The 12209-nt window shown below is 54.5% G+C and overlaps 1 protein-coding gene across 1 annotated transcript in view; it reads left to right on the forward strand.

Moving 5' to 3' along the window:
* UNC13A (unc-13 homolog A) overlaps positions 1-12209 on the forward strand; it is a 61120-nt gene that overhangs the window by 25417 nt on the left and 23494 nt on the right. The window contains exons 12-25 of the mRNA XM_058727499.1: positions 1514-1560; positions 4045-4123; positions 4287-4292; positions 4772-4843; positions 5113-5332; positions 5936-6163; positions 7040-7181; positions 7300-7469; positions 8342-8457; positions 9482-9645; positions 10044-10194; positions 10511-10579; positions 10896-10985; positions 11204-11338. Coding sequence (XP_058583482.1) covers positions 1514-1560; positions 4045-4123; positions 4287-4292; positions 4772-4843; positions 5113-5332; positions 5936-6163; positions 7040-7181; positions 7300-7469; positions 8342-8457; positions 9482-9645; positions 10044-10194; positions 10511-10579; positions 10896-10985; positions 11204-11338 — 1689 coding nt within the window. The remainder of the gene's footprint in view (positions 1-1513; positions 1561-4044; positions 4124-4286; positions 4293-4771; positions 4844-5112; positions 5333-5935; positions 6164-7039; positions 7182-7299; positions 7470-8341; positions 8458-9481; positions 9646-10043; positions 10195-10510; positions 10580-10895; positions 10986-11203; positions 11339-12209) is intronic.

Consider the following 12209-nt stretch of genomic DNA (forward strand, 5'->3'; position numbering starts at 1 on the left):
GGGAGAGGGAGAGAGGTCAGAGCGAGGGCAGCAGTCAGAGATCAGAGGTCTGGGTTAACACTGGGGTTAGGGAAAGGAATCAGTGCCTGGGATCACACTGGGTACCAGAGTCAGGGTTGGGGAAAGGTCTAAGGTCTGGTCAGTATCAGAGAAGGAATTAGGCGAAGGCATTAGCGTTAGGGTCAGGCAGCAGGATTGAGGCCCCTCATTTCTCTCTTCAATTGTTCAAGCCACCCTAGGCTGGGGACAGAGCAGTGTCATTATCCAGGGGGACCATTATCCAGGGGGTGAGGCTGTCAGTAGGATATCCTAAACAGACTCTCAAGGTCTTAGACCGTCAAATGTCAGAGCCACAGAAGTTTCCAATCGAATGTCTTATGTTTTAAAATTGAAATTTTTTGGGGCGCCTGGGTGGCGCAGTCGGTTAATCGTCCGACTTCAGCCAGGTCACGATCTCACGGCCTGTGAGTTCGAGCCCCGCGTCAGGCCCTGGGCTGATGGCTCGGAGCCTGGAGCCTGTTTCCGATTCTGTGTCTCCCTCTCTCTCTGCCCCTCCCCCGTTCATGCTCTGTCTCTCTCTGTCCCAAAAAAAAATAAATAAAAAAAGCGTTGAAAAAAAAAAAAATTGAAATTTTTTTTTTTTTACTAAGTTCTAAAAGCAAAGGGTAGAAAAGAATATGCAGTGTAAGGTCTATTGAATAACTTTCACTACGTCAGCAATTTGAATGAAAAATAAAAAACAGCAGCGACTCTTTGGTGGAACTCGTAATATGGCAAAAACCAAATAAACGTGGGCAGGCTCTGTGGGTCTCGTAGAAGGGGCGTAAAATGAATCCGAAGTAATCAGGAAAACTCCCTGGAGGAGGTGACACTTAAGGAGAAGTGATATCCAAAATGCTTCAACGATATTTCAGAAGAGTGCTGGACCCTCCCCACCCTTCTCCCACCATGCCACCCTTTAGTTGCATAGGAGGTAAGGGTGTCGGCTCTGGGTCTACCATGAGATCTGAAGGATCAATGGAGACAATAAATTTCATGTATTAAAAAAAAAAAAGGATCAATGGAGGCTGATCGGGTGCAGTAGGTGGGAGGGCGTATGAGCAAGTGACGCAGCTCAAGCAAAGGCCCTGGGGCACAAGACCAGATGAGCAGGTGAGGCCGGGAGAAGTTTAGAGAATGACAGAATCTTAACGAGTGTTTAAACCAACCCCCGAGAAGCCCAGGACTGTAGTGCACGGGCTCTTGTTGGAGATGATGCTAACACGTCCCCACGTTTGACGGACAAGGAGACCGAGTCCTACTGACGTGGGTGGTAGAGAGGAGCTCTTCTCTCCCCATTTTACAGATTGGGCAAACTGAGGCCCAGAGAGAGCTTAAGGACACACAGTGAGGACTAGGACCCGGGCCTCCTGACTCCCGGCCCAAAGAGGAGACAAAAGAGGGTGTGGAACCTACCTTGCTCTGGGGAGAGGCTGCCACACTGACCGTGTCTGTCTGTCTGTCTGTCACGCAGGCCCGAGGAGAAGGAGAGATGTCCAAATCCCTATGGTTCAAAGGCGGGTGAGTAACGGAGTCATGGGAGAAGGAGGAAGGAGGAAACTTTGAATCCAGAGCTCGAGACTGCTTTACATTGTAGCGTCAGCCCAGGGAGGATAGCCAGCGGTTCCGTGGAGACAGGGGACAGCTTGAGTGACAGATCGGGTGTAGCCCGACAGATGTAGCCACTAGCATAAGCATTCACCCCGGACAGAAGCCAAAGAGAGTCGCACATTGAATCCCCACAACACACCCATGGGAGGACCGCTACCCCTATTTTCCAGGTGGGGAAACTGAGTCCAGAGAGGTACGTGCCTTGCCCCAGACACTCGCGTTACCCAAGATCACTTCCTCCTAGAGAAATAAATGTAAGAGAGAGGAGAAGCCTGTGTCCTGCAGCGTCCCTCTGCAATCCCGGGGTGAAGTTGTTGATCTGATTCCGTTTTTAGACATCCCAGATTATGGCTACGGTTGCTGGCTCTTTCTTTAATGGTGACCGTTTCTTTAATGACAGTTATTTGGGCGTCCGTGGAGCCTTTTGTCCTATCTTTTTTTTTTTTTTCAACGTTTTTAATTTATTTTTGGGACAGAGAGAGACAGAGCATGAACGGGGGAGGGGCAGAGAGAGAGGGAGACACAGAATCGGAAACAGGCTCCAGGCTCCGAGCCATCGGCCAAGAGCCTGACGCGGGGCTCGAACTCACGGACCGTGAGATCGTGACCTGGCTGAAGTCGGACGCTTAACCGACTGCGCCACCCAGGCGCCCCAGCCTTTTGTCCTATCTAAGCGCTTACGCGGGCTTTTCTTCCTTCAGCGCCTGAGTGGAGAGGTTAGAAGATGTAAAAGATATTCTTAAACACTTATTTTTTATCTATGTTTGTATTTATTTTGAGAGCGAGAGAGCGCGCAAGCGGGGAGGGGCGGAGAGAGAGGGGAGAGAGAATCCCAAGCAGGCTCCATGCTGTCAGCGCAGAGCCCAACGCGGGGCTTGAGCTCCGGAAGCCGTGAGATCATGACCTGAGCTGAAATCAAGAGTCTGGTGCTTAACCAACCGAGCCACTCAGGTGCCCCTAAAAGATACTTTTTTTGCGTTTATCTATTTTTGATAGAGAGAGACAGAGCACAAGTGGGGGAGGGGCAGAGAGAGAAGGAGACACAAACTCCGAAGCAGGCTCCAGGCTCTGAGCTGTGGGCACAGAGCCCCTCGGGGCTCGAACCCACGCACCGCGAGATCATGACCTGAGCCGAAGTCGTACGCTTAACCGACGGAGCCACCCGGGCGCCCCTAAAAGATACTTTTAAAGTACACTAATGTTTTCAAGTAGCAGCAGGAAGGGTGACTGCCTTCCCTTGTGCGTCCTTTGCAAACAGAGGCGCGGAGACAGACGCTGTGACTCCCAGATGAGCCGGTGTCCTTGGGGGGAGCCCCGGAAGCTGGGACTGACATGGGGATGAACACGTGATCTATGGAGGAAATGCCCTCTAGAGCCGCGGGCGGGGTCAGGCTGGGGAGCCAAGCCCAGGTGTATTTTGGGAGTCACCAGGCCTCTGCCTGATCTTCCAGGCAGCACTGGAACATGGATGGCACCCCGGGGCTTGTCCAGAGTCACTGGCTGCCAGGCATCTCTCTCCCTGGCCAGTGGGAACCTTCTGGAGAAGAGCCACGCCTGAACCCTCTTAGGGATGTGGGCCCCTCCCAGTAAGGTGAATCCGTAAAGGCCACGGTAGCATCTCCCACAAAGTAGCTCATTCTGACCCACCAGCTACACCAAAGCTGTGTAGCCATCAGCTTCGAAATCACTCCTTCCAGGATCGACTTCAAGTATACATAGGTATTTTCTATTTTGAAATACCTATTTCAATCAGGTAGTGTCTTGTGAATATCTTAGTTTATTCAAACTTCCATTCAAACTTCCATTCAAATTGGGCAACAGCATCATCTCCCCATTTCCCAGGTGAGGAAGTTGAGGCCCGGAGTCGTCTTCATTTTCTGGGGCTGCCGTAACACACTACCGAATGGGCAGCTTAAACCAACAGGAGGATATTCTTTTTACAGTTCTGGAGGCCAGGATTCCAAAGTCAAGTTGTTGGCTGAGCCACGCTCCCTCTGTCACTGTCACCTGTAGGGGAGACTCCTTCCCTGCCTTGCCAGCTGCTGGTAGTTGCTGGCAATCCTCAGTATTCCTTGGCTTGTAAATGTGTCGCTCTGATCTCTGTTGTCACACTGCTGTCTCTCTTTCTATAAAGACACTCGTTACATTGGATTAGGGGCCCACCCAGTCTAGCGTGAGCTCATCTTAACTAACTATATCTGCAATGACCCAGATATTCCAAATAAGGCCACGTTCTGAGGTACTAGGGGCTAGGATTTAAATGTATCTTTTTGGGAGACACCATTCAACCTTTAATAGCCCGGGGAGATCAAATGTCCTGCCCAGGCCTCCAGTGATGTCTGTTGGAGACAGCGAGACGCCTGGGCCCTTGACATCCCCGTGTGTGTCTTACAGCCCTGGCGGTGGCCTCATCATCATTGACAGCATGCCGGACATCCGCAAGAGGAAGCCCATTCCACTCGTGAGCGACCTGGTGAGCGCCTGTGCCCTCTCCTCCCCCAGCAGAGCAGGCCTGCCATAAGCAGTGCTCAACCTGTACAACTGCCCATAGCAGACCTGGGGCTGGGGGCTGGCAAGGTGTTTCCTGGGACTAATGTAATCTGATTTCTACCCTGCCTGCTGCACGGACACTTCAGGCCATGGTGAGTGGTAGTGACCTGGGCCCCCATCTCTTCCTCAGACCCCCTCCCCCCCATTAGGATCTTCCAACTGGCCCCCAATGCAGGTTCCGGGGTGAGGGGACCCTGCCCTGTCCTACAGTTTCTGGGTGGGGAAGAGAGCAGGTGACTCCCGATCTTGGTTCCTGGAGTGGCTGGTAGTTTTGCTCTGTGGCTGCTGATCGTGGCCAAATGCAGCTCCTGAGTCTGGTTCCTGGGGGGGGGGGGGGGGGGGGGATGGGTGAGTCAGGGGTGTGAGGCTGCTCACCTTCCAGGGTCCCTTCTAACCCAGAGCCTCTGTCACTTTCCAATTCTTCACTGGCCCTCCTCCTGCTGCTATTTGTGGCCGTGGCTGCAATCCGTCGCTGGCGGCCCCAAACCATGGCTGTGGATTCTGCTCGTGGTGACAACCCTATGGGTGTGAATCGACCCCGGTGACTCCCTTGGTGATTTCCCTGCCCCAGTCCCTGGTCCAGTCCAGAAAAGCGGGCATCACCTCCGCCTTGGCCTCCAGCACTTTGAACAACGAGGAGCTGGTGCGTGGGGCGCCTCCCCTTCCACGGGGTTGAGCGGGGGGGTGGGCTGGGGGCTCCGGGGAGGAAGAGGAGGAGAGCGTGGCAGGGACGGGCACTCCTCCCTCCCCACGATCTGGTTGCGCTGCGTCCGGCCGTCATGATCTGTGCACCGGAACCGTGGATTCCGACGGTGTGGGGGCAGGGGGAGGGACGGGGACTTTACTACACTCAGCGAGGGGGTGAGGGTGGCGCCGGACAGCGCCCCATGCCGCCCCTCTCTCTCCGCTCAGAAAAACCACGTTTACAAGAAGACCCTGCAAGCCTTAATCTACCCCATCTCCTGCACGACGCCGCACAACTTCGAGGTGTGGACGGCCACCACGCCCACCTACTGCTACGAGTGCGAGGGGCTGCTGTGGGGCATCGCGCGGCAGGGCATGCGCTGCACGGAGTGCGGCGTCAAGTGCCACGAGAAGTGCCAGGACCTGCTCAACGCAGATTGCCTGCAGCGTGAGCGCGGGGCCCGAGGGGCGGGGCTCCGGGGAGGGGCGGGGCTCCGGGGGGGCGGGGCTCCGCGGAGGGACGGGGCTCCGCGGGGGCGGGGCTCCTCGGGGGCGGGGCTCCGCGGGGGCGGGGCAAGAACAGGGGAGGGACTCGTTGGCCGCAGGAGTGGGGCGAGAGGAGGGGAAAGGGAGCGTGAGGGGGTCAGAGAGGGGTGGGGAGAGACTCAGGGACTAACTAAACTGTCCGAGGGTGGGCTTACTGACAGTCAGCGGTTCCCCTGGAGAAAAATGGGTTAGAGAGGGGGCTCAGAGAGGGAGGGGGCTCTGAGTGGGGGGGAGGAGCCAGAGAAGGGGCGGGGTCTTGGTGGAGCGCGAGGGTTCAGCGCGGCCCCCTCGCGCAGCAAGGTGGGTACTACGCGGAGAAGGGGTAGGAGGGTTCAGAGAGCATGTCGAAATCTCTAGCAGCTCTAGCTTTGGGGCGCGAGTCACCTGAACCCCCACGGCTCTAAGTGCTCTTGGCCGCAGCCCAGGAAGCTGGGGAGTGGGAGGTGGGGTTCTCGCTCCGGTGAGGGGGCGCGCTCTGGACGGTGACTGCTCTCTGCGTCCACAGGGGCTGCAGAGAAGAGCTCCAAGCACGGGGCGGAGGACCGGACGCAGAACATCATCATGGTGCTCAAGGACCGCATGAAGATCCGGGAGCGGAACAAACCTGAGATCTTCGAGCTCATCCAGGAGATCTTCGCCGTGACCAAGACCGCGCATACACAGCAGATGAAGGCGGTCAAGCAGAGCGTGCTGGACGGCACGTCCAAGTGGTCGGCCAAGATCAGCATCACTGGTGAGGCCGCGGGGTGGGGGTGGCCACAGGGTCCCTTCTTCTCAGCCCCCTGTGCTCCCTCCTGTGGCTCTTCCTTTGGCTGTGTGTAGTGTGTCCATATCTGTCCCGTGTCCCTAGGTGTGTTTGTGCTCCCGCGGTGGGCATGTGTGCCTCCAAATGGGAATGCATGACGCTGTCTGCATGAGTCTTGGTTTGTGCCCCACCCCACCCCCAGAATCAGACCCCAAGAAGAAGAGTTGAGGGCACGTTTTTTATCTAGGGGGTGATGCCGTGGGAGTTGAGAAGTGAGCCTGGGACGGAAGGAGCCCTACACAGGGTGTCAACAATCAGGACCACTGGGGGACAGTGCTGACCACTGGGGGCAGAAGGGTCCTGCCCGGGTGGAGGCCTTTGGGTGTTCGTCCATGCCCAACCTCATTCGAATTTCCCTGAAAGCAGACCCCAAGATGAGGATTTCAGGGCAGATGGGTATCCAGAAGGTGGCCCCAGGAAGCCCCAGTGTGGGTGGAGACATGAGTCTGGGAGCAGGAAGAGAAGGAGCCCTGCAGGGGACCCCAATAAACAGGCGGCTCTGAGAGCAACTGTAGGCTCAATCCTGCTGGAAATTTCAGGAGGACAATGTACAGAATGTCCTACCCAGGGGTGACCCAGGGCACCCTTCCCATCCAGCATCAGCCGAGGACTCCGGGGGTGTTAACTCTTCAGGAAGCCCTTCCTGTCTTGTGGGTGTCCCCATGGGCTTCCATGGTCAGAACAAAGCCCTCAGGCCATGTCACAGGTGTCCCCAATAAGCAACAGGGAACCTGTGTTAGTGACTATTCTCCGTACGCCTCACTCCTTGAGCCCGTATTTGTATTTGTCCTGTGTGTCTTCCAGTGGTCTGTGCCCAGGGCTTGCAGGCAAAGGACAAGACGGGATCCAGTGACCCCTATGTCACTGTCCAGGTTGGGAAGACCAAGAAACGGACGAAAACCATCTATGGGAACCTGAACCCTGTGTGGGAGGAGAACTTCCACTTGTAAGTGCCTGGCTGAACCCCTGGCCGCCCAGGTGGACTCCCTGCCGGAGCAGCCGAAGGGGGCTCCAAGACCAGCCACCTGACCCCCGCCTCTGCCTCCCCCTCCCCCCCCCCGCAGTGAATGTCACAACTCCTCAGACCGAATCAAGGTGCGTGTCTGGGACGAGGATGATGACATCAAATCCCGTGTGAAGCAGCGGTTTAAGAGGGAATCCGATGACTTCCTGGGACAGACGATCATCGAGGTGCGGACACTCAGCGGCGAGATGGACGTGTGGTACAACCTGGGTGAGCATGGGTGGTGTCCTGCAAGGGGACAGGGAGGGTGCCCCAGGGGGCCCAAGTGGGGAACCAGTGTCAGGAGGAGGTAGTCTAGGAGCCCAGTCTGATGGAGAAGGTAGGGTCTGTGTGTCCCATCTGGTGGGGGAATCAGGATCTGTGAGGCCCGGTCCGATGGGGGAGGAAGGGTCTTCTGTGAGGTCCGGTCCGATGGGGGAGGAAGGGTCTTCTGTGAGGCCCGGTCCGATGGGGGAGGAAGGGTCTTCTGTGAGGCCCGGTCCGATGGGGGCAGGAAGGGTCTTCTGTGAGGCCCGGTCTGATGGGGGAGGAAGGGTCTTCTGTGAGGCCCGGTCGGATGGGGGAGGAAGGGTCTTCTGTGAGGCCCGGTCCGATGGGGGCAGGAAGGGTCTTCTGTGAGGCCCGGTCCGATGGGGGAGGAAGGGTCTTCTGTGAGGCCCAGTCTGATGGGGGCAGGAAGCAAAACCTGAGGATCCTAGTCTGAGGAGAGAGACGCAGACCCAGGAATCCTATCTAAGATGAGTGGACGCTGGGGATCTTGATCTGATAGGGGAGGCAGGGCTGGGAACCCAGTCTGGGAGAGAAGGAGGGCCTAGGGCTCCTGGTTAAAGAGAAGATGCAGACTCGGGAATTTAATCTGCGCAAGGAAGCAGGGTGTGGAATCCTAGTTTGAAGGAAGAGACGGGGCCTAGGGAGTTCTAGGCTACTGGGAGAGGCACAAGCCCAGAGAGAGCCGATCTGAGAAGAGATACCTGGGTCTTAACTTCAGGGTCATGACTCCTGGCCTACCGTCACGCACACATTAGAATATCCCAGGCCTACACTAGGAAGGTCTGATGCAGAGGTCCCCTTCTGTTCTGCAGACAAGCGGACTGACAAATCCGCCGTATCAGGTGCCATCCGGCTACACATCAGCGTGGAGATCAAAGGCGAAGAAAAGGTGGCCCCCTACCATGTCCAGTACACTTGTCTACACGAGGTGAGGCCCAACGCCCCTCCCTGCCTTCACAGCTCACTGTGATCTCCTCCCATCCCTGACCACCCCAGCTCCACCTTCCTGTTTCCAGCCACACCATTCATACTCTCTGGGCCTCAAAGACTATCCCCCATGCCATTCCTACTGCCTGGAAAACTCCTCCCTATCCATCCAACTTCAGGGCCCCCTCCTTTGGGAAGCCCTCCTTGGCCTCCAGGCAGACTCTCGCTACCCAGCTCCAGGTGTTTCGCCCGTCCCAGACCTGAACAGGGGGCTCCTGGAGATGACTCAGTTTTTGAGTGAATAAATGATTGGTTGAATGGACACATACATAATGGGTGGATAAAAGGATGGGCGGATGGACAGATGTGTGGTCGAACTATCGAAAGTATAGATGAGTGGATCTGGGGCGGTTGCATAGGCGGCTTGGTGGAAAGATGGATGGTGGGTGAATGGATGGGTAGATAAATAGATGATGGATGGTTGAAGGGGTGGATGGATGCATTGCTGGATAGACAGACTAAGTTGTGGGTAGATGTATGGGATGGACGGATGCGTGGTCGAATTATTAAAAGGGAGGATTCGCACATGGGGGAAGTTTTGGGTAGTTGAATGGGTTGGGTGGGTGGATGAGTGTATGAATGGTCAGGCAGACAGATGTTTAGATAGATGCTTGGACGGAAGGACAAACGGATAAATGTATGAAAGGATAGAGGAGTGCATAGGTAGATTTTGGAGTATTTGGATTGATGGATGAGTGAGTAGACAAGTGGATGGATGGGTAGATGAGTGGATGGACAGACAGACGGATGGTTGTGTGGTTGAATTGTCACAAGGACAGATGAGTGGATTGGTGAAATTTTTTGGTAATTGCAAGAGTTGATGGGTGATGGGTGGATGACGGCGTAGATGAATAAATCAGTGAATAAACAAACGGATGGATGATGTAAGCTGCCTCCAGCCTGGGGCCTCCGACCCCTTGTGCCTCATTGCACTCTTCACGATGCCTTCTCCCTCTCGGTGGCAGAACCTGTTCCACTTCGTGACAGACGTGCAGAACAATGGAGTTGTGAAGATCCCAGATGCCAAGGGTGATGACGCCTGGAAGGTTTACTATGATGAGACAGCCCAGGAGATTGTGGATGAATTTGCCATGCGCTACGGCGTTGAGTCCATCTACCAAGCCATGACGTGAGGCTGCAGGCTGGGGCGGACTTGAGGGCAAGGTGCAGGAAACCGGGGTGAGGGGGTTCCCTAGCAGACACTGGCAGATCTGGGGTGGAAGGGTTTTTGAGAGAAGGAGCCAGAGAGGACGTGGGTGTGGTGGGCATCCTGTAATCCCTTGGAGGTTAGGAAAGTGCAGTTTCTGGCAGCTAAAGTGACAGGGTGAAGGTCAGAGTTAGAGGCACAGAGGTAGGGCAACCCAGAGAGGAGACCGAGAGAAACTTGGGAGACACAATCAGGCAGAGGGAATGGTTTGAGGGGTCAGAGGGAGTCCCTCACAGATGCTGTCTTGGAGGCATTCTGGGGGGAACACTGCCTGTCCTGGCTGGATGCCAAGCCCAATTCCTCCCACTCCCTCCCACCAGCCACTTTGCCTGCCTCTCCTCCAAGTACATGTGTCCCGGGGTGCCCGCCGTCATGAGCACCCTTCTCGCCAACATCAATGCCTACTACGCGCACACCACCGCCTCCACCAACGTGTCCGCCTCTGACCGCTTCGCTGCCTCCAACTTTGGGGTCAGTCCCGGGGACCGGGGCTGGGGGATGAGGGCGAGCCCAACCCTGTGCGGGTCGGACCCTGTGTGACTCCGTGGTCTCCAATCTGGACCTGACTTGCTCTGTGATTTTGCACCAGTCACTTGTCCTCTCTGAGCCTCAGTTTACCTCTCGTAGAATGGAAATGGATATTGTGAAGGCCCATTTCAATGATGGATGGGGTGCACTTAGTGTATAGTAAGCACTCACCCTATATGGCAGCCACCTCAACCCCCATGGCCCTGCTTCGACCCCCCATGTCCCTGCTTCTGTCCACCCTCCTCCTCTACCTCCTCAGAAAGAGCGCTTTGTCAAGCTTCTGGACCAGCTGCACAACTCCCTTCGGATCGACCTCTCCATGTATCGGGTGAGAAGTGCACCCATAATGACTTGCTTGCTCCTACACGTGTGTGCCTGGAAGGGAGAGCTCCCGGCAGGTGTGCACATGGGAGGACCCATCTTAACACATGGAATGTGTTCCTTTGACATGTGTACACATAGATGGGCAGCACCTGCCCAACGTGCTTGGTGCATCCAACCAGCTGCCACCCTAGTTGCTTCAAGGTGTTCTCATGGACCCCTCACCCACTTCCTGGAACTTGGGAGCTCTTGTATTTCCCCTAAAACACTCTACCCCGACCCAGCCTTCTTCATAATCCAACCTCCCTTCTCCCTCCCAACAGAATAACTTCCCAGCCAGCAGCCCAGAGAGACTCCAGGACCTCAAATCCACTGTGGACCTTCTCACCAGCATCACCTTCTTTCGGATGAAGGTAAGAAGGGGATCCGGTGCCATTAGCTTTCCAAGGGGCATTCTCCAGGACTCTTAGCTCCTAACCGAGTAACATTTCTCTTGGAGAAGCGTGCCCTTTCTCAGTGACCCTCTGCTTTCATCCTGCTACATTTCCTTAAGCTCATAACTACTTGTAGCCACTTCCTGCATACCTCCTGTCCCAGCTATGCCCACTCGTGCCCGTCTCCCTCCCTCTAGGTGCAAGAACTCCAGAGCCCACCCCGAGCCAGCCAAGTGGTGAAAGATTGCGTGAAAGCCTGCCTCAACTCTACTTATGAGTACATCTTCAACAACTGTCATGAACTCTACAGCCGGGAATACCAGACAGATCCGGTGAGGACCCCAGATAAAGCAGAAAGGAATAGGGGATACCAACCAGGCCCTGACCAAGTTCCAGATCTTCCCCTTCTCAAGCGGTTTAACTGAGCCTCAGTATCTCCCTCTGTAAAATGAGGTCATAAACCCATATCTCAGGATTGAAGAGAAGATTTAATGAACTGCAACCTTTAGATAAAGTGTAGGTAAGTGCTTGGCACCTGATACACAATCGATGCTCAATAAATTCAGTTTTAGCTAAATTTAGTTGAGTTAGGCGTACAGTGTGCCTAGGATAGAATCACTGTTCTAAATGTTGAGTTGAATTGAATTTTTTGAGTAAAATTCAGTTTGGGCCGTTTCAAGTCAGTTTATTTGAGATCTTTTAATATGTGTTTATCTACACATGTAATGTCCCAGGATTGTCAATAAGGTTTCAAGGAGCTCATGGCTTATTAGAAGGGAAAGGTGTATACATCGGAAATTCACAACCTAGGATGATTAGCCCTGGGGTGGAAGAATTGCAAGAGTCTGTGGGAGCTAAGGTGACCCCTACCTCACCTTGGGCTTCTGATGGGAGATAAGATAAGCTGAATTTAGCCAGATTTTATTTCATTCCATTCATTTACATTCCCTTGAGTTGAAATCAAGTCACTTTGGATTGAATTGGGTTGAGGTGCAGTGGATTAAATTGGGTTGAGTTTGGTTTAACTGTAAACTGTTCAGCTTCATTTATTTCTTTTCAGGTGACTTAAAATTGCTCTTGGCTAATTAGTGAGCAGAACTGAGTGGGATTAAGCTGAGTTTCCTTGAGCAAAAATTCATTTTTTTCCTATTCAGTTGAACTGAAGTTATTCTCGACTGGGTTGAGTTGACTTGAGTTAGGATA

Source organism: Neofelis nebulosa, chromosome 4 (genome assembly GCF_028018385.1).
Source record: "Neofelis nebulosa isolate mNeoNeb1 chromosome 4, mNeoNeb1.pri, whole genome shotgun sequence".
NCBI classification, from domain to species: Eukaryota; Metazoa; Chordata; class Mammalia; order Carnivora; family Felidae; genus Neofelis; species Neofelis nebulosa.